Source organism: Vigna umbellata, chromosome 1 (assembly GCF_029865625.1).
Source record: "Vigna umbellata cultivar VRB3 chromosome 1, Vumbellata_1.0, whole genome shotgun sequence".
NCBI lineage: Eukaryota > Viridiplantae > Streptophyta > Magnoliopsida > Fabales > Fabaceae > Vigna > Vigna umbellata.
Genome location: NC_142165.1, coordinates 46915475 through 46941961, shown reverse-complemented (window position 1 = coordinate 46941961; position 26487 = coordinate 46915475). Strand labels below are relative to the sequence as shown.

General features: G+C 31.8%; 5 protein-coding genes and 1 non-coding gene across 7 annotated transcripts; 2 read left to right on the top strand and 4 right to left on the bottom strand.

Annotated features, from left to right (window-relative positions):
- Positions 1-1557: 1557 nt before the first annotated feature.
- Positions 1558-6607, bottom strand: LOC124821355 (UDP-N-acetylglucosamine transporter ROCK1-like). Its single transcript, XM_088103401.1, has 7 exons — positions 6261-6607; positions 4536-4584; positions 4204-4430; positions 3187-3385; positions 2957-3100; positions 2448-2522; positions 1558-1999 (listed from the first exon to the last, which is right to left on the bottom strand). The coding sequence occupies exons 1-7, from the start codon at positions 6392-6394 to the stop codon at positions 1838-1840; spliced, it is 990 nt and encodes a 329-aa protein (XP_087959527.1). The 5' UTR covers positions 6395-6607; the 3' UTR covers positions 1558-1837.
- Positions 6608-9028: 2421 nt separating this feature from the next.
- LOC124821364 (uncharacterized) lies at positions 9029-12948 on the bottom strand. 2 transcript variants are annotated; one of them, XM_088103400.1, is made up of 9 exons: positions 12554-12948; positions 12347-12466; positions 11667-12184; positions 11499-11571; positions 10558-10638; positions 10380-10443; positions 9947-10034; positions 9723-9807; positions 9029-9531 (listed from the first exon to the last, which is right to left on the bottom strand). In XM_088103400.1, the coding sequence occupies exons 2-9, from the start codon at positions 12455-12457 to the stop codon at positions 9448-9450; spliced, it is 1104 nt and encodes a 367-aa protein (XP_087959526.1). In that variant the 5' UTR covers positions 12458-12466; positions 12554-12948; the 3' UTR covers positions 9029-9447. The 2 variants fall into 2 exon arrangements, with proteins under 2 accessions (XP_087959526.1, XP_047149188.1); XM_047293232.2 differs by having other exon boundaries at positions 12347-12948.
- Positions 12851-12923, top strand: TRNAR-ACG (transfer RNA arginine (anticodon ACG)). Its single transcript has one exon. It is a non-coding gene; the product is annotated as a tRNA-Arg (tRNA).
- Positions 12949-14653: 1705 nt separating the features above from the next.
- LOC124821368 (uncharacterized) lies at positions 14654-17268 on the bottom strand. The gene is made up of 5 exons (XM_088103399.1): positions 17133-17268; positions 16474-16599; positions 15438-15508; positions 15248-15334; positions 14654-15139 (listed from the first exon to the last, which is right to left on the bottom strand). Exons 2-5 carry the CDS (start codon positions 16595-16597, stop codon positions 14885-14887), a joined length of 537 nt encoding a protein of 178 aa, XP_087959525.1. The 5' UTR covers positions 16598-16599; positions 17133-17268; the 3' UTR covers positions 14654-14884.
- A 1347-nt stretch (positions 17269-18615) lies between these two features.
- Positions 18616-21701, top strand: LOC148205507 (annexin D2-like). The gene is made up of 5 exons (XM_088103397.1): positions 18616-18819; positions 19712-19857; positions 20051-20269; positions 20691-20903; positions 21178-21701. The coding sequence occupies exons 1-5, from the start codon at positions 18744-18746 to the stop codon at positions 21469-21471; spliced, it is 948 nt and encodes a 315-aa protein (XP_087959523.1). The 5' UTR covers positions 18616-18743; the 3' UTR covers positions 21472-21701.
- Positions 21702-21835: 134 nt separating this feature from the next.
- Positions 21836-25884, bottom strand: LOC148205506 (uncharacterized). Its single transcript, XM_088103398.1, has 5 exons — positions 25739-25884; positions 25528-25601; positions 22949-23078; positions 22535-22849; positions 21836-22301 (listed from the first exon to the last, which is right to left on the bottom strand). Exons 1-5 carry the CDS (start codon positions 25847-25849, stop codon positions 22029-22031), a joined length of 903 nt encoding a protein of 300 aa, XP_087959524.1. The 5' UTR covers positions 25850-25884; the 3' UTR covers positions 21836-22028.
- Between the last annotated feature and the right edge of the window lie 603 nt (positions 25885-26487).

The window sequence follows — 26487 nt, the reverse complement described above, 5'->3', positions numbered from 1 at the left end:
CTAAAAACCTCGACATTGCGCCAAAAATGCAGACGTGGACCACTTCTTAAAACCGTACGAAGCATAATCCTCGTTAATCAATAAACTCCAACAAACTAATGTAGTTACCATTCTATGTTTTTCTATGCCCAAATGGAACAAAAAGAGAGAGAGAGAGAGAGAGAGAGAGAAAAGAGTGAATTGAAACCCACAAAACTACAGACCTAGCTGTGAGTGGTCAACGTCTTCTCATTCTTGTTGTCTTGGAGGGTGAAAGCAAAGGGGAAAGGGTTGTGGGAGGAAGAAAGCGGGTTCTTGAGGGTGACATAGGCCTTCTTGTAATCAGGTTTTGCGACCAAGGAACCCGCGTAACGCTTCTTCTTGCCCTTCATGATAAGAGTTCGCACCTTTTGGACCTCCAAGCCATAGAAGGATTCTAGGAAGCACTTGATTTGGAGCTTGGAAGCCGAAGGTGCAGTCTTAAATGCGATTTCTTTGATTTCATTTGAAGAAGTGGTAGGAATGAGTGGCATCATCGGAAGGTTTGTGATGTGCGCCATCTCTTCTTTAAAGCTTGGACCTTTCTCCCACCTTCCTTAAGCACTGCTTCCAATGCTAAAAAAACCCTCTAGTACCCCTAAAATCTTAGAATTTGTTTTTTCCTTTTGTATCTTTTTTTTTTTCAGTTTTGATCTTTTGTGATTCAAAATATGTTTTTTTTTTGTAATCAGGCTTTGCCAAAATGTTTATTATTGTTGGTAACATTTGTTTGTAGCAATTATTCTTCAATTTAAAATGTTGACATCAATTCAAAATGAAAAGATAACTTTCCGTTTTTCTTAAAATTTGAAGTTACGTAAATGAAATTAATTTGAGTGTTTTTAATAAAATATTACTATTTTAAAATAGATCGTACCAACTTAAAATGAATTACATAAAAATTGGTCTACAATTTAGATTTTTTTTTCAACTTGGAGCAAACTTTTTTTAGAGGCTATTCAAGTTGGTCTATCAAATTAAATCTGTTTGTCAGTTATAAAACAAGACATTCTTTAATACTTTCCTCCTAACACACTTTAATATTGGTTGAAATTTATTGAAAAAGAAAAAATAACCATAAAAGAAAGTTATTAAGTAGGACGTGAGATACAAAATTCTGCTTATGATTTTCTAGAAATTACATTTAATATAAGAGGGTGTGTTAAAAGATGTATTTTCTCCTGTTGAATCTTCGTCAGGTTGGTTTCAAATTCACACAAGTGATCCTAACAAAAAGAATTGGATGGGAAGGAACCGATATAAAAAATAGTTGTTTTTATGATATATTGATCATTCACTTTTAGTTGCAAAATTAATCGCAGAATTAGTTACTTCCGGATTAGGAATCCACAATGTAAAAACACATTCTGAATTGGTGTGGAAAGCAAGTGCCATACATACATCTAATCACAATGGGTCCATGCACATCTAGTGTTAGGCTAGTGTAGGAATTGATAAAAAATATTCCTAATGTTAAATTCATCAGAGATAAAGGATTAATAGACAACAAACGTTTTTATGCGTGAATTTCGTTGGTGATACAGGGAATCTATCCAATGATATAAATTTCAAATCAAAATCCTGTTATCCACACAATGAAGAGGAGACAAATAAATGACCATTTAAAGATTCCAGAATATTAAAGAACAAAACAAACTCTGTATAACACCCTAATTCTATTGAGACTGAGAAGACATCGAAAAGAATGCTTTGCCTTCTATGTTCTATCATTTACAATATGCTATATTCAGGATAAAAAAACAAAGTAGTTTTAGTGGGGAACTAATGAATAAATCCCCATGCTATAATAGGCCAGATTCTATGACTCCTTCTTCTTAACCTGATAGGGGTATTTCTGGTATATTGAAATGCTAGTGACCACTATTGGAAGAGCCACAAGGCAATACAGCGAAGGTGGTTTTCCATCGAAAACAAACTGTAGCAGTGCTGTAATCAGTAAAGCCGACACAATGACAAAGCCCTGCAACCACGTTGAATAAATGCCACTGTAAGTAGATTCGTACAAAACAAAAAAATGCGGAGTGTTTTCTCCCCTAATATTTCCTGTGAAATGACTTCAGAAGTCATAAAATTGTCATCATGTCCAGCAACTCAAGTTTCTCAATAATTTTAAGTTGTCCACTACCAAATTAGTAATCACTCGAAGGACCAAAAGTTTGTGCAGTTACTGCCTTGAATGCTCCATCAATATGGTGCAATAATAATTTCTCTTAATCAACATTAATAATGCATGTTAGAATTCAGATTAAAGCCCCGATAAAACAAATTTATACAATCTGTTTTCTCTAATTGACCAAATTGCAAACTAACAATAAGGGCTGATTAACACCTGACCACCATTTTACTTGTCATCTGAGGATAGTGCATACCTAAAGTAATTCAATAACAATTTACAAAGTTAAACTTACCTTTCGAACACCACCAGCGTGGCTTGTAACTAAACCAACAAGAATTCCACCAAAGGCGTTGAACATTACTGGAATCTGAATTGAATAAAAAAAGATAAGTAACGTTTTAAAGTTGATGTACATCAATATCTATTAAAGACACATCAGCTATGGATAAAAATAGCCAGAACAAGGCACTATAAAGTCCATTATCTGAATTTCCAAGTAGTTATCATACTCACTATTCAGTAATGTAGTTATCACAGATTTGCCATCAACAAGAATGTGAGGGAATTAATCAACCCCCCTCGTCTCCCCAACAAAAATAAAATTGTTACCAATCCTGATATAAAAAAGTATCAGACCCAATTTACATGTATATTCATGTGCTTGGGACAGACAGCAGAATGCCAAAATTTGAGCCTTTCAGTATTCTTTGTCTATGTTCCTCTCTTCACGCATAAGCATAACAACAGTCTAACAGTTCTAAGAATTAAATTACAGAAGTCAAACAGCGGTAAGAACATTACCAAAGTAAGAGGAGTCCACCCATAGAAAAATCCATGTTGTCTCATAGCTTCCCCATCTGGAGATTTAAAAGTACTGGCTAGCAAACATAGACTTCCAACGATAGACATTTCTATAGTCATCAAGTATGATGAGTGTTTTTTAACCTGTGACAGAAGGAATAAATACATAAACAATAATATTGATCAAGAAAGCAATTAAAATTTGAATAGAAATTGAAAGTTGTGGTAACCTGAGAGGCCCACTGACACAAGGAAGAAGCCAGTCCAGAGAGCACTGAAGCAACTAATACAGGAATAATTCCATAGAATAAAATTTGATCAGCATTACTACTAGAGGAACCTTTGCTAGAGCCTTCGCCAACACTTAAAAGAACTGCCGCAACAATTAGCAAAAACAAGGCCCCAATCTGTTCAATTGATTGTTTTTGCCTGTATGAAGCATTATCAGATGGCATGTAGTGTAAAATGTTAGCATTATAGGTCCAAGTTTCAAGAAGGAAAAGATGATGATGATGACCTAGAATATATGAAAATACAACAATGGATGAATCTATTAAAAAAACCCTAATCCAATATTCATTCAATCCTGTTTATGCTAATAATTTGGTCAAGTACTATCAGTACTTGTACCCGCCAACAATAAGAACAATAACCTTATAAACAGAAGAATTAAAAATAAAGACAACCCATTTAAACAGAAGTTATCACAAAGAAGGGAAAGAAACCCAGCAACATAAAAGATCGTTGAACCATCCAAACACAGCAAAGAAAAGCAGAAATCTAGTACGAGAAGCTAAGTAAGAGAAGAAGAGAAGAAATGCTTCTCAAAAGTGTCTCCCTATAATCACCCACTGAAAGTGTTGCAGAAGCACCCCAACAACAGAAGAAATCAACATATCCAAACACCTAACAAAATTTAGACGAAGGTTCCAGAAACACCAAGTGCACATATGGCCTCAACCCAACCCTCCAACTGCAAGAATATAGTAGGTTCAAATCAAACATCCTAAACAACACCAAAAATATACCTTAACCAGCCAAAACCACAAGAAACCGGTAGAACTTCTGTTCCTAAGAATAAATTACTTTTAGTTTGAGTTTGTTCTACAGACACAACAGCTATTGAGTGAAACCATTTACTTAACAAACATAGATAATAATTTAGCTTATCCTCTATCACACATGTGAACACATAGGTCTTGCCAAAAATAGCAGAAATATTAATTAATTGTAATGTAGGAACATACCTCAATATGAGATATGTAAAGAATGCAGTGAAAAATATTTTTGTCTGATTCAGCATTGAGAATGTGAGTGAATCAAGATTCTTGTAAGAAATTTGCAGCAAACTATTTTGCAATGCATATATAGCTGCAGGAAGTCCTGATGCAGTCAGTGCACCAACCAAAGTCCATTCTTTATACGCTTTCCTTAGAGTACCATCTTTTGCCATGATAAACAATGCACATAAAACCTAAAAGGCAGATCACAGAGATGGATGACTGTCAATAAAAGTAGGTTATAGTACAGGTTTTACAATAACCAATGCCAAAACTATGTAGAACAGTTCAAGATTTACCTTTGCTAGCTCACATATCAAAACAGATGAAGTCACAATAACCTCACGTCTGCAGGAAGAGGAAAATAGGTTATAAGACATGCTTCACATGGTCATTCACAATTAATGGTTTGATGCCCAAGGAAATGAATGCCTTCAAAAATGTTAAATTTTAATTTCGGCAAATCACAATTAATATTATGATGATTACCAAACAATACTGGTGTTAACATCATATCCAGGCCCGATACACAAATCAGATATGCCATCTTGGATATGCATTTTTTCCATTTTAATTATTTGTGCCGTCTGGATGGAATGGAATTGGGATAGAAGGCAAATGCTAACCAGTTTCCCATTGGTTAAGGAATTAAAAGGGGGATTTTTTTTAATTGGGATGCAGAGAAATGCACTTTTCTGTGATTTTCCCATGTGATTTTCAATAAGAATTTTCTCCTTTTAATTGTTTAAACAATGCCCTTAGGGGCCCTAATTAGCAGGACCCTTAGGGGCCCTAATAAGATAGTGGATAATGACTAACGGTGAGTTTTGAAACGTCTGTGCCTCTTTTTAATTTTGATTATAGGATTTTCACTAGGAATAACCATGCATAAATGCTTACATTTTGAGTTCAAGTGATCGTGTTATAGTTTATGTTTGTGTTGATCATCAATTTTTCATGTTATAAACAAACTCTGACGTATCCCTCTTTTTACTGAATTTATTTGCATCCTTGTATCCACTAAGTAAAACAGAAAGCACATTTGCTGGCACAGGAATCATGCACAAGGAAAATTATGTAAATACAAATATTAAAAAAATAGATGGAAAAACAGCCCAATTTTGTTCTCATATTTTCTAGACTACATGCACATGACAAAGATACGTGGGCTATGCTTAAAACATCATGTAACACTATATGCTATTTAGAGCAAGAATAACTGCATGGGCAACCGACAAATAGTTGTAACATTATCAGACTCTAAAATAATGAACAAGGATGTATTTAGCTCCTCCAAAGTGAGGAAAATGCACTTCAGAGGATAAGTGTCATTATGGCCGTTAATTAGAAATCAACAGTTAGGAATTTTAACAACTTCATAATTTTATAAATGGCTGTCTTCAATTATGTAAATTTAGTATGACAAGCGAAACAAGGTGAAAAAATGCAGCCAATTCTAAATGGTTCACTAGAATCCCCACTTGCAGATAAAGCCATGCACCAAACTACGTAGACCATCAAATCCCATATGCCCAAGCATCAACACAAAAAAGGAAAAGATACATTCAACTGCTGATTTCTCAAATGATTCATACAATTTTTTCATACATTATACTCGATCAACTGGACTTCCACTCTTTAAAGACTCTTAATCTTTTCCAGCGGGATTGCATACCCTCCAAAGTTCCACCATTCCCGATTTTTATACAGTTAAAAAAAAATAGTTTGTTCAATTAAGTCAAATTAGGATTAGGATTCCTAATCCACCCCGCACTACTACTAAATTCTAAATTCTAACCACTCTTACTACAACAGCCACAGCATAGATCAGACCGGAAATATTATTAACTCCGATAACTAAAGTAACGACTATTTTGTAGTAATAGAAAAATTGGCGACTAAATTCAAGTTGCAGAACTTTTATTTTACTTCAAAGGAGATGAAAATGGTCGCGCAAACAAGAAGAAAAGAGGAAAGTATAGAATTGAAACGGTGAAGGTGAAAAGTGGTGTGAAAAGAAAAACCTGACAAAGCGTTTGGAGATCAAAGGTTGAGCGCCGTATTGCAGAGCGAGGAGAAGGGAAAAGAACTGAATCCTGGAAGCATTGCTGCTTACCTGAGTAGCCCCTCTTGATTTGGGTGGTGGCGGCGGCGCCATTCGGGGCTTTGATTCTGATTCCTCTGCTGATTTCAATTCTCCGATTCGATTTGACGGTGACTGAGTGTCGATATGATATAGATGCACATGCCTATCACAGACTCCAAGTAACGCCGTAAACCACCACCCTACCCACGCCTGCAACAGAACGACGTCGTTGCGCAACCATCACTGTTTCAATGAACGAATTTTCAGCACATTTGCAGCGCTTTTGCTTTTGGCCTTAATAAACCCATGGAAAAAAGAAAAACAGTGGTAAAAATAAGAATTCTGAAAATTTGAAAATGCTTTTGATATTAACTGTTCTTATTACACTTCTTTTTTATCATAACAGTGAGAATATCAGTTGTGAATAGTAAATACAAGGTTCTTTTTTACAATAAAGTGTTATTCAAACATATTATATTTAATTTCATAAGAAATATTTTACATATATGTGTATAAGGGTTAAATTTATGTATCATTAAAGTGATTATCTTAAAGATTCATATTTATTACATTTCACTAACATGGGTTTTTTTAAGTATTGTTTGAATTCAATGATCATCAAATTTAATAACATATATATATATATAATTAACATATTAATAATTAATATTTGTTAATCCACAAAAAGGTAAGAAAAACAAGTTTTATACTCCGAATAAGTATAAACAATATATTAGTATATTAAACTGTTTAATGATGTTTTTTCTTTTCTATTATATGCTAACATTTTCTTGTAATACTTCTTCTATTGCTAAGTCTAATGAGTTAAAAATCGATATCCATATCATTTTTAACTTTTAATCTATTAAATAAAATATAAACATTATAATTTATGCAACTTTATCTATTATATTTATAAAAACTAGTGAAAACACTGTATTAACATTTTTCATGATAATAAAATTATTATTAAATTTAAATAATTTTTACAATTTTAATATAAATAATTATTTCAATATAAAAACTGGTTAAATTTTAAAAATGCTCAAATAAAAAAACTTAGTCGTAAAAAATGTCACTTAAAGGATATAATTGACAAAGTAATTATTTTAATTTTAAAAAAGTAATTATTTAAAAGATAAAAATGAAAAATAAATGCATATATCAAAATAAGAAATTATTTATATAATTGTATAGATTGATAAAATTAATAGTAAAATGTGTACACCAAGATACTATTATTATTATGTAGTTAAAACAAATATCATTGTAGATATATATGAATAAAGACACATTTGTAACATTTTTTTATGATAATAAAAATAATAAAATTATTATTGCTATTATTGCATTAGTCTATTTAATGATATTACAGTGGTTAAATATATTTGTAATTCTTAAAATAAAATTAAAATTTGTTTTTTTTCGAAATTTTAATATAATTTAGTCATTAATTTTTAAAAATAAATAAATATAATATTTATAATTCAATTATATTAAATTTGTTTAATACCTTAATAAGTGTTTGAGAATAATGTTTGAACTATTTATATCATTGAACAAGTTTTAGTTAATGTAAGTCCGAAACATATTAAATACTAAAAAATATTTTTGTATTAAAATCAGTATATTTAAAAAAAATTAAATTTTGAAACAAAAATGTTTTAAATTTAAGATATAAAAAAATTTAAATTTCATCAAAGTTTATGAAGTAAAAATATATTTAATTCTATTATAGTTTTATTAGTTGAATTATTATATTTTTTTGAAAGATTTTATAATAGAATGTGGATTTGTCTAAAAGAAAAATAGTTTCCCCTTGACTTTTTTTGTGAGGCACGTGAAGTGTGTGTGAAATTGATTTTGAAAAGCTATATGGAAGTGGTTGTTACGCATGCGTTTGTGATGATGTATTTACCGAAAGTGCGCGTATCATTTCGTTTTGCCCGTCATCCATTTGTGCAATTGCATCATGTATGGCTTGAATTGAATGGTTTCTCAAATGTTTTCTTCTTTTTTGGTGGTGGGGACAATGACTCATGCTGTTCAAGAAAAAGGAACATAAAAAAAAGTGATGTTGTATACTCTGTAGTTGCCTTAAAGAACAGACGAAAAAGATACTATACCGGTAACATCATATAATCACTCCACATCTACCTACATTAGGGCTTGTTTAAAACTAATTTATATTTCCAGGAATCGTTTACATTATTTTTTTTATAAAAAATAATGCTTTAATACATTTTTAATTTAGTTGATTTTTTCAATTTTGAGAAATTTATTTTTGCAGGATTTATGTTTTTGATTGATCGGGAATCTATATCAGCAGCCGCTATAGGAGATGCTTGCTACTAAAGATGGAAGTAAATATATTTGGTTTCAAAATCATGTATTTAATTCCAATTTAAGATTTGCATTAGAAAACATTACAAAATGTAGCGTTAATCTGATATTAAACCATCTCAATAATGATGATCATTTTGATAAAAGGAATCAAAGTTTCTGTTAAAAACGGAAGGTTTCTTCTTAATAAACTAGCCTTTATAGCAGCTATCCTAGAACATTTTAAAGCATCTTAATTGGTATCCTTTGTTAATAAAGAAAAAAACATAATTACCGATCAGGGTAATCCGTTTAATTCATTCGTTTAGGTGGGTTGAATACACAATAGACAGAAAACATTGATTTAATAATACATTAAAAATATCAGGTGAACTGATAAACAGAACAACTATTAGAAAATAAAAAAACTGTTCTTAACAATGTTTTTAGTTTGATCAGTTTGTACCTTCTTTTATTCTTTCATAGGCTTTTGAGCCGAAAGTTATCCTGCGTTTTCCTTCATGTGCATTACTTAAATATGCAAACGCATAAATTTGCTCTAGATTTTATTCCCCACAAAATCAGCCATTTTGTAATGGGTATGAACCTGTATATACAACATTGCAAATATTTACAAGCACGTTACAAGGTGGTAACATGAGTGGATGGATACATGGAATTTCTTCATCGTATTGTCTATCAATCAACTTTGCATCCCTTGCTATTGTCATGTTTACGAGTCAGCAGCATCAGCATTCCATAAAATGCACGCACCAAGTCATTGATACTTATCCAGAGATATTTTAGCTGCGACAGATCCCCGGTGCCTCTGTTCTGATTAATTCCATCATTTCCTCATACTTTGTAGGAAATACGAAGCCCCACAACTGCATGGAAGAAAGAAAGAGCTTTTGTTATGAGTTTATTGTTTTGTTGGGAGTAAATATCTCTAAAACTAATGGAGTTGGATTTGGTGGGCAACTAATCAGCTAGAACAATCAGATTAAGGGAAACAGACAAGGGGAGTCAGATGAATGTGAGTGAGGGGTTTGTGTAGGTTGAGAAGCTTTATGCCCACCTCTACTCCCTTCACTTCAAACTCTTGAGAATGTGCGAGGCATGGATTCCCGTAAGTTTCTGAAACCGAACTTGATCCGTTCAATCTTGAGCAGATATGTCAGAAATAGTAACCCACAAACACAATAAAAGAAATTCAGGTCAATGATACTGTAGAGGGAAGGCTAATGATTTGTTTGGGAGAAGGGTAGAAAAGATAGCATAATGAATGAACAAGGTTCTTACAGATCACCCTCTAAATAAAGCGCAAAATGACCTCCCCCACCAATTGCTAGGAAGTCAGTGGAGCAAAGTGTGAAGTAGCGGTTTACTCCTGCAATGTTGTGGTTAATCCGTAAGAAGAAACGAAACATACGGAATTCCAAAACAAACAGATATACATGCCAGACTCCATTTAACAGAGTTACCAACGGACACCAAATTTAACACATTTTAGTTTTGTAGGAACAAAAAATGCACGACAATTTTAAAGGTACGAAAAGTTAGTTGTCCAAATTTTAGAGGGAGCAAAACCGTATTTTACTGCAAAAATCAAAATGTTCATTTATCGATTAAGTCATTCATAAATCAATGATTGGTTTTGATAACAAGCATAGTGCAGTATAGCCATAATGGCAAAATATAAAGAAATGGCATACTCAAACTCGATGAAAAATACCTGTTGGCCGATATATAACAGGACAACCAGAGGTGTCTGTGAAAACAAATGAATTGTTTGTTCCCTGTGGAAAATTTAATGCCAACAAGATAAAAAAAAATAAAAATCAACATGTTGCAAAATGAAGCAGCCAATGCCCAACATCATAGATAGTAGAGATAAGAGGTGAGTGGTGGACCTGGTATTTTTTCTTGTTAGATGGTCTAAGAGGAGCTTCAACCACACCACCAAACACTGCTCCTTTACGGTCTCCAACAACCTGGAACAGAAAAGCTGATACTGAGAACCCATTCAAGAATGAAGAGAATAGAAATTAGTCTTGCTGAGTAAAGGACACAAAAATGCATATACCTTTACCGATCAGATAAAGCCAACCCATGGTAATATAAAAGAATTTCAAGATGTGTTCTCTATAATTAAATACATAGTCATGGTAAACTACTGCATGCTATTACAATACTATTAGTTACAAGATCCCACTTTCTTATTTATATACAAACTAAATTGCGATCTTCAATGAAGCAGGGCTAGCAGAACAGTTTAAAAATCAGTCATGCATCCATACAAATCATCAATCTGACGAATATAAACTACAAAAAAGGGTTAAAATCACCTTGAACCAACACAATATACTGCTCATTATTAACAAAAAACAGGTCACACTGAAAAGTAATATCCATCAATCCATGGACTTAATTATCATTTGTATAGCTAAATTCTAAAGGGAAAAAAAATCTTTTTAGGTACCATAGAACCATATGTTAGTATCCATTTGCTCAGCAAGTTCCAATAATAAAAAGAAAATGTTGTCAAAATTAATAGTTATTTTTTTCTGCTTCTGCCAAATTTAATCAAAAACAGCTTGTTCGTGTGTAAAATATGTATTCTGACAGTTAAAGTGGAACTAAACTTAAATTAAAGTAACCGTAATGCATGACTTATCTCAAATTCAACGTGCGCTAATTTTTTTATCAATCAAGAAAAGTACAAGCAGACTTCAACTAGTCCACTCAATTCAGAAATTTGTTTAATGGCAAAATGTCAAATGAAGAACACACATAGATAATTCACAAACAATGCATAATATTGGTAATCTTCCCTAGGTCAATGAAACTTTACCAGCAAACTCACTCCAGGCCAAAGCATGCTTCTCCGATAGAGAGTTGAAAGTGATATACCATGCTTCGAAGTGCTGCACAAACGAAGAGTTTCAAACTTATCCTCAGAACAGCACAATCAACAAGAAGAGTTCCAAATGCCTTCACATTCATCCTTAGACATTCATACCTGTACAGCAGCATCCATTTCCGGCCGTGAAGAACCGACGGAAGTGAAGCATACACAGCATCCCTCAACCCATTGGAGACGAGCATTGAAGGCTCAGAAATTTCAGGCGGATGGTGACCAGCCACAGCCACAGCCACAGCCACAGCCACAGGCTCCTTCACAATGCACTTCATCTCAACGCCGCGGCGCCCTTCGTCCGTGTATTTACTATCCCTGCTGCGAAATCCACCCATTTTGGAAGCTTGGTGAATGGCCCAACCAAGTGAATGCCTGCCCCTGGAAAACAAACTTCTCCTCACAACAAAACTTTCCTTCGTGGCAGAGTCTGGTAATGAAGAGTCATCATCTGCCACCCCATCATCATTCTTCTCATCAGCTTCACCAATGTTATCTCCAGAATCCGAAGAAGACAACAGAGAATATAGAAACGCAGTGAATGAAGAAGTATCAGGCCCATCAATTATTTCATCATGACTACCAACCTTTGACCCATCATCATCTTCGTCTCCTTCTTCTACCTACACAACGATCATATAAATTTCACAAAACCGTGTCAAAAATTGCTACCAAAGAATCAATTCAATTGAATTCAATAACAATAAGATAGTCACCATTTAAAAATCACAGCACATAATAAATTAATTGAAGAAAAAACTAATAACAAGAGAGTGAATACTTACGGATAGAGGGATAGAGGGGGATTTGTTGTCAGAAATAGGGTTGAGAAGAACAGTGGCTAAATCAGAAACAAAGTAAGCTGCTTTGCTCCGAAACGATTGCTCTTTACCCATATGCTATTCCTATTTATGGAATAAGATGCAATTCACGAAGAATTTCCACCGCTAAAAATTAAAATAAAAAAAGAACTAAGATTCCAATATTCCCACCGCTCTCATTCATTCATTCGCCCCCTTTTTCTCTGCGCCAAAAAAACTCCACTTTTCTTCTTCTTCTTATTATTATTACGATACGACTTTATAAAAGTAGGAAGAAAACAACGCCGGCAGATAATAAATAATAATAATATATAGGATAATTGGTGCTAGTGGCTTCGTGCACCATACTTGGCTGCGGTTGCTGAGAAGTTGGTTCGATCAAACAGCGGCAAAAGGTGGCAAAGAAAGATGCAGCTTAACTTGAAAGAAAAAAGGTCAATTAACTAATATGAAACATCGATATCAAAGGACTTCATGGCCCAATGGATAAGGCGCTGGTCTACGGAACCAGAGATTCTGGGTTCGATCCCCAGTGAAGTCGTCTTTTTAGCTTCGTCGCTACGGAAACAGCCGAAATATTTTGCTTATAAATTTTTAATTTTTGGTTTCGATATTTAAAATAATATTCTGTTGCTACCAAGTTATTCTCACCATCAACAATGTCATTATCATACCAATATAACTTTAATTTAATTTTAACATGATATAGGATAAATCTTTTGCATTAACAAGCCATAGAAATTAAACTCTGATATATAATTAATATATGTCCATATTTCAGTCTTTCAACGTCTAGAAAAGATTAAACTAATTATTATTCATTTTCCTGTAATTTCTTGCCTATTACAAAGACAATAGATCAAAATGTTTTTACCTCCTAATGTAATATATTGGTAATTGATCATTTGGAATGACAAAAAGAAAATCGTATATATTTGTGATTATAATCTTTCAAAGATATATTCAGTGGATATTTAAAAAACAAGTATGAACATATTAACTGTTTATTTGTTGGTATGGAAAATATAGATATCAAGATAAATTACTCATGAATATCTAGTAATTATTTTCAGTGAATTTCATTTAACTACTTTTTTTCAACAAATCTGGTAATTATAATAAAATTAATGGAAAATAAATATTAACTATTAAAAAGTTACTTACAATTTATATATATATAGTTATTTTCAGTGAATTTGATTTAAATATTTTTTCAACAAATCAGGTGATTATAATAAAATTAAAGGAAAATAAATATTGACTACCAATTTATATATATTTTAATTATTTTATAATTAAAATAATTTCTTTTACTATTTTATCATTTTAATAAGTATTTTTTAAAAATTTAAATAATTATTTATAATAAAAAAATTAACAATAAAAATGATTTATTTTTCTAATTATTTTAATAAAAAATATTTCATAATTTAATAAACTTTTTCTAGAATAAAAAAAAAACACTAGTATTTCCACTAGTGGGGAACACAGACACAATATCACCTCCTCTCCTTGGGTACATATCTTTTATGATAATTCTTCTTGTTTAAAGTTTAAATAACTTCAAACCAGAATATTCAAATATCTATAACTTTAAATTATCTTTCTATTTTATAGCTAATATATTTGTTCATTAAACAATAATATATATGTCTAAAGATCTATTAAGATATGAAATTAAAACATTTCTGATCAGTATGTAGGTGTTTTCCAGAATTATGACAGTACACGACAAATACGGCGTTTAAGAACTCATATTAGTATACTCCTTGTTACACGATCTCTAGGCACTTAAATCAATACCTAAACGTTCAAACCAATAAGTACACATTGATGTCATCTAAGAAAGCAAAAACAAGATTTCAAATACGAACCTTCGTTTCTTAAGAGAATGAAAAAGAAGCCTTCAATTGAAGAATACCTTTACTGAAATAGATAGCTAAACATTCTCACCGATGAGTACACATTGATGCCATTTATGAAAATAAAAACAAGATTCCAAAAACGAACCTTCATTTCCAATGAAAAAGAAGTTCTAGATATCATCTTCATTTCCTTATCCCTCAATTGAAGTTATAGTTAAAATCAAAACAATTTAAATACACATTCCTCTTCTAACTCTTTAAGTCACCTTCTAATGCAAAAACCATGAAAAAGTTGTAGGTTTCAAAACGAATAATAATACCATGAATGACCTTAACTATAGCTTAATGAACTTGAGATCAGAATAATTATAAAAATAATAATATGGTACGAGTAGGAGATCAAATGTAAAGAAAAAGCAGCTATGATCTGTTATTGATATTATATTTCATACCACTTTATGGAAGATAAGCACAAAAACGGAAAACAAGACACAAGATCTTGTTCAGTTTTGAATTACAATAATACACAAGACATCATTGTCATGTTGCACTCTGTTCTGTTGAATTCTAGTGTACTATGCAAAAGGCTTACACCAGTAACATGTTAGATTTATAACCTTAATCAAAAAGGATGTACTCAACGGGGTTTCTTGCCGAAACCTTTTTTACCATGATTCTTTTTACCACCTTTCCCTTTCCATGTATTGGACATATTGGTTCCAGTTTCACGATCTCTTGGTGGGGCCGAATTCAACAAATGCTTCACGTTGAGTATGCCATTTCTAAAATGACCTTCACTCAACTTCAAACCCTTGTTTTCGGGCTTGTGCTTCACAGCTGATTTCTTACTGCTACCTCCGAGCTTTCCCCCAAATTGTCCCATAATCAAACGCTAAAAGTCACAGTAGTACATATCATACATGAATAATGTCAGTAAGAGACCGACAAAAAATCACAATAGGGCACAAAATAAAAGTGGGGAATGATAGAAATTAATTACCTCTTGGAGCATTTTATGCTCCCTCTCTTTTTGTTTCTTCATCATTGGCCGTGCCACACTTAAAGGTAATCTCTGATTCTTGGGGGCCTACATATGATAAAAATTAAGAATTTTGTTTACCGAGCATCCTTGTAATACTATTTGGATTGACACATGCTGATCAAAATAGAATATAAAAAATATCCTTCACCTTTCCACCAAGAGAAACAATATTTCTATCTTCAATTTTCTTGCGTTCTTTCCATGTCATATGTGAGTAACCTGCAAAATACGATAATTAGCAGCCATTATGAGAAGCAACTGCACCATCTTATTTGCTAGACATAATGGAAAGGCAAAAAACACCAGGTGAACTTGGAATGGTTACCATAAATTTTTCAGCTCTAACCACCCAAAATTAAAATAAAGGAGCAAACATTTTCTAAGAAGCGTTCTTATATTTCCATAAACAACAGAAATCCTCAACACTTACACAACTGTCTATTAACCATGGAATTCAATCCTCTAAATCATCCTGGCTGGTTAAAAAAGATGTAGTCATAAACTACTGAAGAATTAACATATGTTACATGCAGCCCTGTTATAGATGTTACAAGAGAAATTGAAACCTCTGTCACGTATCCTAAATCAAAAGTTTAGGTTGAATATTTTCAACTAAGAGTAACTAATGTTTCGCACAAAAAAGAGGAGACTTTATACGGAAAGGAGAACAAACCACAAGGAAGAAGATATGAATACCCATGAAAGTCAATTCCTTGACTAACAAAATTAAGAATTTTTACAAGTTACTTACTCCTCCATGAACTTCCAAAACCCTAAACCAAATATTAATTGAAACATACAATAACAATACATAATTTCCTTCAGCAATACAATGTCACCTGTTCAAATGACACTAAGCTTCTAAACTATGAGATCAGTGTCAGCGTATAAATCAATACAGTGCTTTAAAATCAAAGAGTTCAGCAACAAAGTATGCATTGCACAGCTATTCAAGAATCAAGCAGCATCACAGCCGAGTAAAGAAATCCAATCTAACTATATAAAAATATAAATATTATCCTAATAAGCAAGAACATAGTCATTAACTTTTCATAATGCAGTGTTTCTATTGGATTGAATATTCAATACGCCTCAACAACAGAAAGCAGATGCAAAGAAAAGATACAGACCAGATTCATGTAAAAGAAAAGAAAGCCAAAATGAAGAAGGAAAATGGACATTACTAAAATTTTCAACATCTTTCATAATCTTCCTTATATCCATCTCTTGGTCCCGCATATCCGTATGCTCTCTTGGAGAACTATGCCCTCCAGATTTTTTCCTATTCTTCTTGCCCATCTTTCCCATCACTGCATTCAAAAGGAAGGATAAATGAGATTTAAGGGAAGAGGTTACAAGTCCCTTGACTACATCATATTATGAAAATAAAAAATAGTTCAAATCGATCTTGAAATTCGTCGTACAGAATGCTACAAAACTATTAGCATTCCTTCTCATGCAGCAAAGACACGATTAAAACAGTAAAACTCACACGTATGAGGTTTGGGTATACTGAGGTAAAAATCCCCACTATCTTTCTTCTACTAATGATTCAACAATTACATGTTCATTCACTGAATATATATAAAATTCCAATAAACGCAATGAATAATCTTGCAAACTGCATTATTAATTTCCTAGACCAATTTCACAGCAATTTTGGGCATTTTCTGTGAGACAAATTTGACAAAGAAACCTTGAAAAAATTGGCAATGTTTAGGATTGATTAAAACACACTTTGTGGATTTCACGACCAAATAGGCTGATGTACTACATCATCCTTCAATTCGGCTGCCAAAGCTAAATTAGAAGAAGGGAACGAAAAAGAGAATAACAAGTTTACCTGTGACTTCGTCTAGAATGGGTGAAGCAAACCTAAGTGAACTGCTCAAGGAGCCGCTGACGAAAAAGATCAGAATTTTGAAACCCTATTGTTGTTAGAAGATGATGCGCACATTTAAAACGATTTATTAATATCTTATATGAATTAATGGTAGTGGTAAGTACTCATTGTAGACTAGTAACGATTACAGTGTCAAATAAAATATTATCTTATTTAAATTTAGATTAAAAATTAACCGCTTTAATAATTCAATATTTGGTTCTTATTTTTTTCGTTATCACCATTTATATGATTGAACTAAAAAATGCCAAAAGTTTTAAACAACTTTACTAGAATTAGAAACACTATTTATAATTATATGCTCAAAAGGTGTATTAAAATCAAGTTAAAAATATATACATATAAAATTTTAGTTATAACTATTCATTTTTATTTTTGTCAGAAAATTATTAAGTTGGTTTTCAATTTTTTTTTCTTCTCATTGGTTCTGACATTTATAAAAGTGATTCAATTTAATTATTTTGTTACATAGACAATGTTACATTACATTAGTTCCTATATTTATTTTTTTATTTAATTTAGTTTCAATTTTTTTTAAAATAAAGTAATATTATCTTCTTCAAATTAAAATTAAAAAATAACTTTTGAAATACATAATAATTATAAAATTATTTATATATATATAATTTTAAAAATGTCAAGATTAAATTGAGATGAAAAAATTGTAACCCATTTGGATGAGACTCAGTTAAAAAAAGTATGCTAAAAAAAATATTATGCAAATTATAATTTCATCTCAGTTTTTACATTAATCTTTGATTAGAATTTCTTATCAAATACTAATACGAGAATAAAAGATTTAAGGACCGTTGGAGATGAATAAGGGTTGAAAGAAAAGTAAAAAATTCATGATTTAGAAAGGGACTTTTCATTATACAATCGGTTTCATAACAACATAAAATTATAAAATACGGAAGGAAATGTTAAAAATTGACATATAACTAAATTTTAAAGATACCAAAAGTTTAAGTCCTGCGGTTTGAAAAACAAAATTTAAAGAGGAAATATTTTACTAAAGTTACTAAATCCCTCATAAATTATTCATTAATAAAGTTAATAAATATTTAATAGTAATACACAAATACAAAAAATTATAATAAAAAAGAGTCAGGATTTTCAGTACATTTTTAAAAAATAATTAATATGTTATTAAAATAGTAATCCGTTTATACTTGTTATTTTATTATAAGATACATTTTAGAGAAAAAATGCTAATTATTTCTATAAAATATTTTATCTTTTTTATTTATATTAAATTATAAGTATGCGTTATCTATCAATAAATACCAAAGAAAGAATTTTAAAGCCAAATGCTAATTTGATATATTGATATATTAATATTTTAAAACGAATAAAGTAAATTATTTTTTTCCCAATGTCATTATATTAGAAATGTGTTGTCACAAAGTCAAGAACGTGTTGTCTGAGGCATTACAAAAGCCAATAGTTTCGTGCTCTCTCTTGGTATAAATGAAGGTAACAATTCCTCACATTCCTCTCAATTTTCAGCATCATATCACATTGTCTTGGGGACAGAGATTGTGAGCGAAAATGGCGACGTTGAAGGTTCCTCCTAATTCTCCTCCTCCATCGGAAGACAGTGAGCAATTGCGAAAAGCTTTTCAAGGTTACATTCGCTCATTTATTTCTTTTATTTCACTGATTTTCATTTTGTTAATGGATCATCGCTCTGCGTAACACTTTCTCGATCTACATCCTCTCCGGATTCGACTGGTTTGCTGTGTTCGTGATCTGACTGTGTTCGGTTTATTATCTATCAAGTTTTAATCGTAACGCTTCTGTTCTGATCAAATTTTACATGTTCTATGTTTGATTTATGGGGTCACTGTTAATTATTTGTGCTTCTTGATGCATGAGTGAATGAATGAATGCTGGAACAGCTTTCGTGCTGTCATGTTTTTCACACATGCATTGCAGTCAGCAAACTTTGACCGTTGATCTGATATTTGGATGAATATCAGACAACTCTGGTCTCAAATAAAAAATGTTTTTAAGTTCCATTTTAATATATAATACAAGCCTTTTGATCTTCATCCAACGGTTACAATTTGCTCACTGCGTGAACATGTTGAAAATTTGACCGTAGCGAATGATGATCATTCAGATTTGGTTTGGTTGCCGATGGTGTCTACTCTTGTGTTTCTAAGAGTGAAATGGAACGGTTTCATGCACATGTTTGACACAGCCTTAACAATAAGTAATAAGCTACCTGTGTAAATGAAAGTAATTTTTCTAGTTTCTGTGCTGATAAAAAAAAATAGTTTCTGTACCTGTGACTGTGTATGTGTTCAATGTCAGTAAAATAAGTGCAGTGCAGATTACTATTACAGAAAATTAATACATTGTGAAATTGGAAATTTGAATTATTCAGAGGTGCTAAAACAAATCAGGGAATTTACTCTGTTCCTTTGTTTTATCGTGGCATGAGTCCCTTTTATTCTCTCATTAGGAAGTTTGTTTTCATTGTCCATCCAATTGTCACTGGCATATCTTTGCAGGCTGGGGAACGAATGAAGCATTGATAATATCAATCCTGGCACATAGAAATGCAGTTCAGCGTAAGTTGATTCGTGAAGCTTATAATGTAGCCTATGGAGAAGATCTTCTTAAAGATCTAGACAAAGAACTTTCAAGTGACTTCGAGGTCAGTTTAAATCTATTGATATCTGGTTTCTTTAGGTAATTGATAATTTGACGCACATTTCACTTGTCAGAACGTAGAACTTTCAATTTCACCATCTTTTACCAACATTTCAATTTTCATTCTTTATGTATACGGATAGTTGCAGTGATGAAGTTCGTTTCTTGTCTAATGTTTGATGTTGTGAACATAAAAGCGGATTGTGCTGTTGTGGACACTGGATCCTGCTGAGCGTGATGCCTTTTTAGCTAATGAAGCCACTAAGAAGTTGACTTTCAGTCATTGGGTCCTTTTGGAAATTGCTACCACTAGATCTTCAATTGATCTCCTCAAAGCTAAGCAAGCATATCAATCCCGCTTCAAAAAGTCCATTGAAGAAGATGTTGCCTATTATACTTCTGGGGACATACGCAAGGTAAAACCTTAACTTTGTAATGTACGTGTTTATCTCTTGATAGGAAAAGTTGCCTCTGGTAGATGTTGTTTCTTCATCAATCAGTTTTTTCCAAAATAAATAAACCTTTTGTATTTTTAAAAGAGAACCTTTGTTTAGGAAACGTGTTCCCAGATTTACGTCCAAATAATGAGTACGTGCCCCTTTAGAATATGGATATAACCATTCGGTTGAATTGTTTTATTTAAAAGCTAATCCCCTTTTCTTTATGCATTACTAAGCCATGTATAAGATGCGTGTTTTGTGGCAAAGATAACTTTTTCTACGTTACTTAGCGAACTTTAAAAAATAGGCGATTCGAGACATGCACGGGATCTAACAATTCTTTTCAGACATTTTTTTTTTCCATTACCTGATGAAACTTTGTTTTTGATAATAACAGCTATTGGTTCCTCTTGTGAGCACATACCGTTATGAGGGGGAGGAGGTGAGCATGACACTGGCAAAATCTGAGGCTAAACTGCTTCACGAGAAGATTTCAAATAAGGCCTACAATGATGAAGAACTGATCAGGATTTTGTCAACAAGGAGTAGAGCACAGTTAGCAGCAACTCTAAATCACTACAAAGATGAGTTCGGGAATGCCATAAACAAGGTATAGACGACCTGGCCGAGTATGAATCAATTCTAGTATCAACTGCAGTGCTGAACTTTTGTTGACGACAATGTTACTGTTCACTTTAAGAAACATGATTTCCTGTTATAATTTTATTTAGTAAATGCATCGATTACTACATTTAAAAGGACAATATTCTGGGATTACTTCAAAACGAAAATATATAAAGACAAGATAGAAATTGTCATTAAGTGATTATTATAAGATTAATCAGTGGCTTGTTGTTGAACTAACAATTCGCTTATGTCTACAGGATCTGAAAACTGATCCGAAAGATGAATATCTGAAATTATTGAGGGCTGCCATTAAGTGTTTGACATTCCCTGAGAAATATTTTGCCAAAGTCTTGAGGCTTGCTATAAACAAACTGGGAACTGATGAATGGGCCCTTACTAGAGTGGTGGCAACCAGAGCCGAGGTTGATTTGCAGCGAGTTGGTGAGGAATACCAAAGAAGAAATAGCATTCCTCTGGACCGTGCAATAGCTAATGACACTTCTGGAGATTACGAGAAATTTCTCCTTGCACTGGCTGGGCACGATAATTAAGAGTTCTCATGGAATTGCTGGTTAGACTTATTGCTTTTTTCTCTAATCATAAATGCGATATTGTTGTTAATATATCTGGACGGGGGAATTCGGTGTCTTTCTGTTAATACTGCTTATGAGGGCATAAACTATCGTGGTGTTTTTAAAATAATATGTTTTGAATGTCGGAAATTCATGACATAGAGCTGTACCCTTTCAATAATGAAATATAGGTTGCATCTTTATCTACAGCTATTGAGGATCTATTGTTTCTACAACATATTATCACACTTCACAATAGGCTGGTCTATACGGAGCATAAAATCAACTCTAATTTCTCAACAATGAAATGCATAAACCATATGTACTGTAAAAATTTCTTATGTAGAAAAAAAAATCTTAATAATTTTATTTATCAATATTGTGTTTATCAACATCAACATAATTAAACAATTGCACCCGTTACGGTAAACGCTAATTATTCTGTGTCGGGGGTTATACCATAAATATACAATTTTGAGAACACGAGGAATCTAGAGAACGCACACAGTTAATGGGGGCGAGTTTAGATAACCACTTTAAAACAGCGAGATGCTGCTTCCTCCGCCAGGGGGTCTGCGGGCACCTCGTATATGGTCTCTGTTTTCTGCCTTTCCATCAGCAAATATGTTATTCCCAGCCAATTCTCTGAGTTTAGCTCTGCTCGAAGTTTTCTCTTGTGATCCTGCAGGAACGTCTCCCTTGAAAATATTATTGCCCGTCAGCTCTGCAAACTTCTGCTCGTGTATTTTCCTTGATGTATTCTTAACTGGCTCTTCACCGAATAAGAAATTTCTTTGGACACCTCCAGCCTACAACAATAAGCAAACTAGGGTCAAAAAAATAAACACGTGGACGGGTAAAGGCACATAAGCTAAAGGTATTTGCACCATCAAAGGTAAAATTCACCGGAATGAATACCCATGGATATGCATAAGACGGGATTAGAAATAACAACAAAAGTTTCTTTAGACGTTCATCCAATATAAATGATGGTTAAGTAAACATGACTCGTGATTGGTCTTCTTGTCCAAGAGACACTTACATTAGAAACTTGCACCGAAGCGCGCACTTTTCGTGGAACAGGTTCTCTCGTGTCTTTACTTTGTTTTGATTCCAAATTGCATCCAGCACCCCTGGAACGAGGCAGAATTTCCGGAGAAGGGGCAAATATATCACTTCCGCTGAGCTCCTTGGTCTTGGCACTTGATATGTGCTTCTTGGTCTTCGTTTCTGATTCATTTTGATATGTTCCACTAAGTTCACGCTGCTTTGCTATCTCTGGAAGAGAGGTTGGTATCTTAGGGGAAACGTTTCCTTCGGTGCTGAATGATATCTGACTGATTCTATTCATTGCTTGCTGAAATGCAATTGTAGGGAAATAAAACAAGAACACTGTTAACACAACGAGTTCGTATTTGAAAAACACTTTCAAATGATGAAATCTCCTCTTGCATACCTGATATACCCGTATGCTTGTTCTGTTTTCTGAATTTCCAGACTTAGCTTCTGATGTGGTATTTTCAGCATTACCAGAAAATATACCACTTCCAGTCATCTCTTTCATTTTATATCCGGAGCATAGTTTCCTGAGTATCAAGAACAGGATAAGGAAAACAACAAGACCAAGGATTGGATCACTCTGATACCACGATAGAAGAGAAAAAAATAAAAAATGATAGGTTGGACGAGATGGAACTTGACTTCATTCATTGGGCGGGAAGCCTATTTATAAAAACTGCCATAAAGCTATAAGCAGAAAATTAAGGCTATTGAAGGTAGTTATAATCACAACAGAGCAAAATAATAAACCGATCAATTAATAACAGAAAGAAACAACTATCCATTCTGCAGATTGACAACGAATCATTTAACAGCGGAAACATGGAAAGATATATTTGACAACAAAATTATTTGACATGAACCTTTGAACTTAACAGGTAACAAACATTCTGCAGTTTAAGTTCGTTATTTCTTTGTTTAATTTTGACGTTCTATTAGGGTAAAGATTGTTACTATTAATTAATAACATATTATCCTAAATAATAAATAGACTTTTAAAGAAAAAATTAATTAAAATATGTTCATTATATAATTTTACATTATCATTCTTTTTGCAAATAGTTATGTTGGAAGTCTATTAATTTTCATGATACTTGCTTTAAAAATTATATCCAAAATGATTTTTAATTAATTGACAATGTAAGAAGTCAAAATTTTGTTCTCTTACAACATTCTAATTAATATTAAGAATAACTTTTAATATCTGAATGCATGTGGCTTCATTCTGAAAAAGACTAGCAATAGAAATAGTCGTAGTCACAACACCCAATTGTGTAAAAATGATAGGTTAAGAATAAGAACAATAATAAATATTTCCAAAAAACTACTTTAATACAGAACAAAAAAAATGCATTGAAAAAAAAATGCATTCTATGTTTTGAAACCAAAACAAAAATCCATATTCATCATATAAAATACTTCTTCTCAACGATACGTAAACAAAAAAGAAGTTATATTGAGTGACTTAAATAAAATTAAATTTTAAATGCCTCAATTTCAGTTAATTGTATTACTTTAACATATTTTATGTTTACACAATGATACTAAGCCCAATAAATATGATTGAAGGTGATTTAAAAATATATTTCTTTATTTTATAAAATAAAAGTAACAAATAGAATTTAATAATCTGTATGAAATTTGAGTCCATAACTAATATATAAACAATTTTTGTGAGAGGATTTAGAATTATGCTACTAATAAAAATTCCTTTAATAGTAAACCAATCAATCATGCTTTAAGCATGCAAAAATAATTTGGCGTTGATTGCTCATCATTACAGAGTCTGAGAATTTTAAAACAATTGAATGTAGGAGAGCAATGACCAGCTTTTCATTATGTTCCCAGTAAGGGTTGGAGAAGAGAAATGGAAAAAAGCAGGAAGAGAAGAAAAAACTTATTCAGATGAAAAATAAATAAATAAATAAATAATAAATAGAAAAGAGATATTTTAATTTAAAAAACATAAATAATAATAATAAATTTATTATTTTATTACTATAAAAAAAAGTTTATAAATTATAGACTATAACTATCTGGCATAAAGGCATGCATTGTGAATCTGAATTTTTTAAATATTTATATTTATTATATTGAAATTAATTAAATTAATATATAAGAGAAAAAAATAAAAATAATGAAAAATATTTTAATATTAGTAGTAAAAACTATAAATATAATAAAAAATAAAAAGAAAAAAATGTATGATAGTTTTATATAAAATATTTTTAATTAACGTTAGTTTCTAACAAATCAGTCAATAATTATAATTTCAAAATTAATTAATAATTATATTATAAAAGATAAATTGAAAATAAAAGTTATATACACAAAAATATATCTAAGTATAGGTTATGCTGTGAAAATAACAAATTTAAAAATATTTATAAAAAATATATAAGTTCTCACAATAGTTTTTTCTCTTCTAATTACTAATTGATGAACGTAAGAAGGGTTTCTGTTTTATTCATCAATTCATTTCAAAAGTCGCGTTATTATATATATATATATATATATATATATATATATATATATATATATATATTACTGAGATAAATAGGTATTTCTGTTTTAAATTATTAAAATATATTAATTTATTTGAGGTTCTATTTTACTATAATTTTTTAATTTTGGTTTTCTATTTAATGTTAAAGAGAAAAAATATATAATTTTTCATATTAAAATTTTAATAACGTCTTGTTTCTAATTTCTTATTTTTACACAAATTTCATAACATAAGAGGCTGAGGGTAAAATCATAATCCATACTTTTTCCTCTTTTCATGAGAAAGGAGACATAAAAATAGTGAAAAAAACTCGACACAAACTACCCCGCAAAAGTAAAAGCTTCAGCAACGTAAATTAAAAAGAAATTTTCATGAAAAAACACAACAACACAAATAGCAGATCTGAATGCACACTTACCAACACTGGAATAGAATTGAAAAACAAAAAACAATAAAGATGATAATATTACTTTTTGGCAACACTCTGCGCTTCTTCATCCCTGAGCTGGCTTCCGCGGAGAACTTCCCCGATTTTATCGGAAGGCTAAGATACCGATAACGAATTGAAGAAAACAAACAAAACAATCATTATACATCTTTCACGACAGATTGAATTGGACAAACCAAAGCGATGCTCAAATAATTTTTTCAAAGAAAAACAGAGGCAGTAACAGTAGTGACCTGGCGAGAGCGGTGGCCGGAACGGGAGAATTGCGGCGGAGGTTGGTCGGACCATGTGAGGAGATCGGAGGTGGAAGAGTGAGGGTTTCGTAGCGGCATGGTTTTCTGCATTTTGGTTTTTTGTTTGAGAGTGAGGAATGAAGTGAGTGAGTATGAACGAGGGGTGAGATTTGAAAATACGTTTCAACGATAACGAATGAAAAGAATGATTATTATTATATAATCTGAATCCTCTTCTTTGAAATTTGCAACTGCATCTAACTATGCCACCTACAATTACGAATAATAATGTAACAAACTTTGGCAGCTACAAATGCATACACGGTGCGATGTACATGCCGAACATGTGTCGTTCCGCTCTCTTATATATTACTTTGAGTAGTACTTCATTACTGCCACCTTTCTAAAATCAAAACTCTAAATATATTAAAAATAAATTTAGATGTTAGTAACAGTTTCATATATATCCTCACGACTACTTTTTTTTATAAATGAAAAAAATGTAATAAATAAATATTTTAAATGTATAAATGTTATTTAAAATTTAAAATGAATTATGAACTAATAATTTCATCAACATAGAAACAAATTTACCAATCAAGTCATAGGAAATTTTGTTTTAAACAGCATGTTTTAACAGTATAAATAAAAAGTAAAACAAGCAAGTGAGGGATTATTGGATTTAGGAACTGTTTGTTTAATTTATTTTAATAAAGTTTAAGATATAATTCTTGTGTATAAAAAAAGTT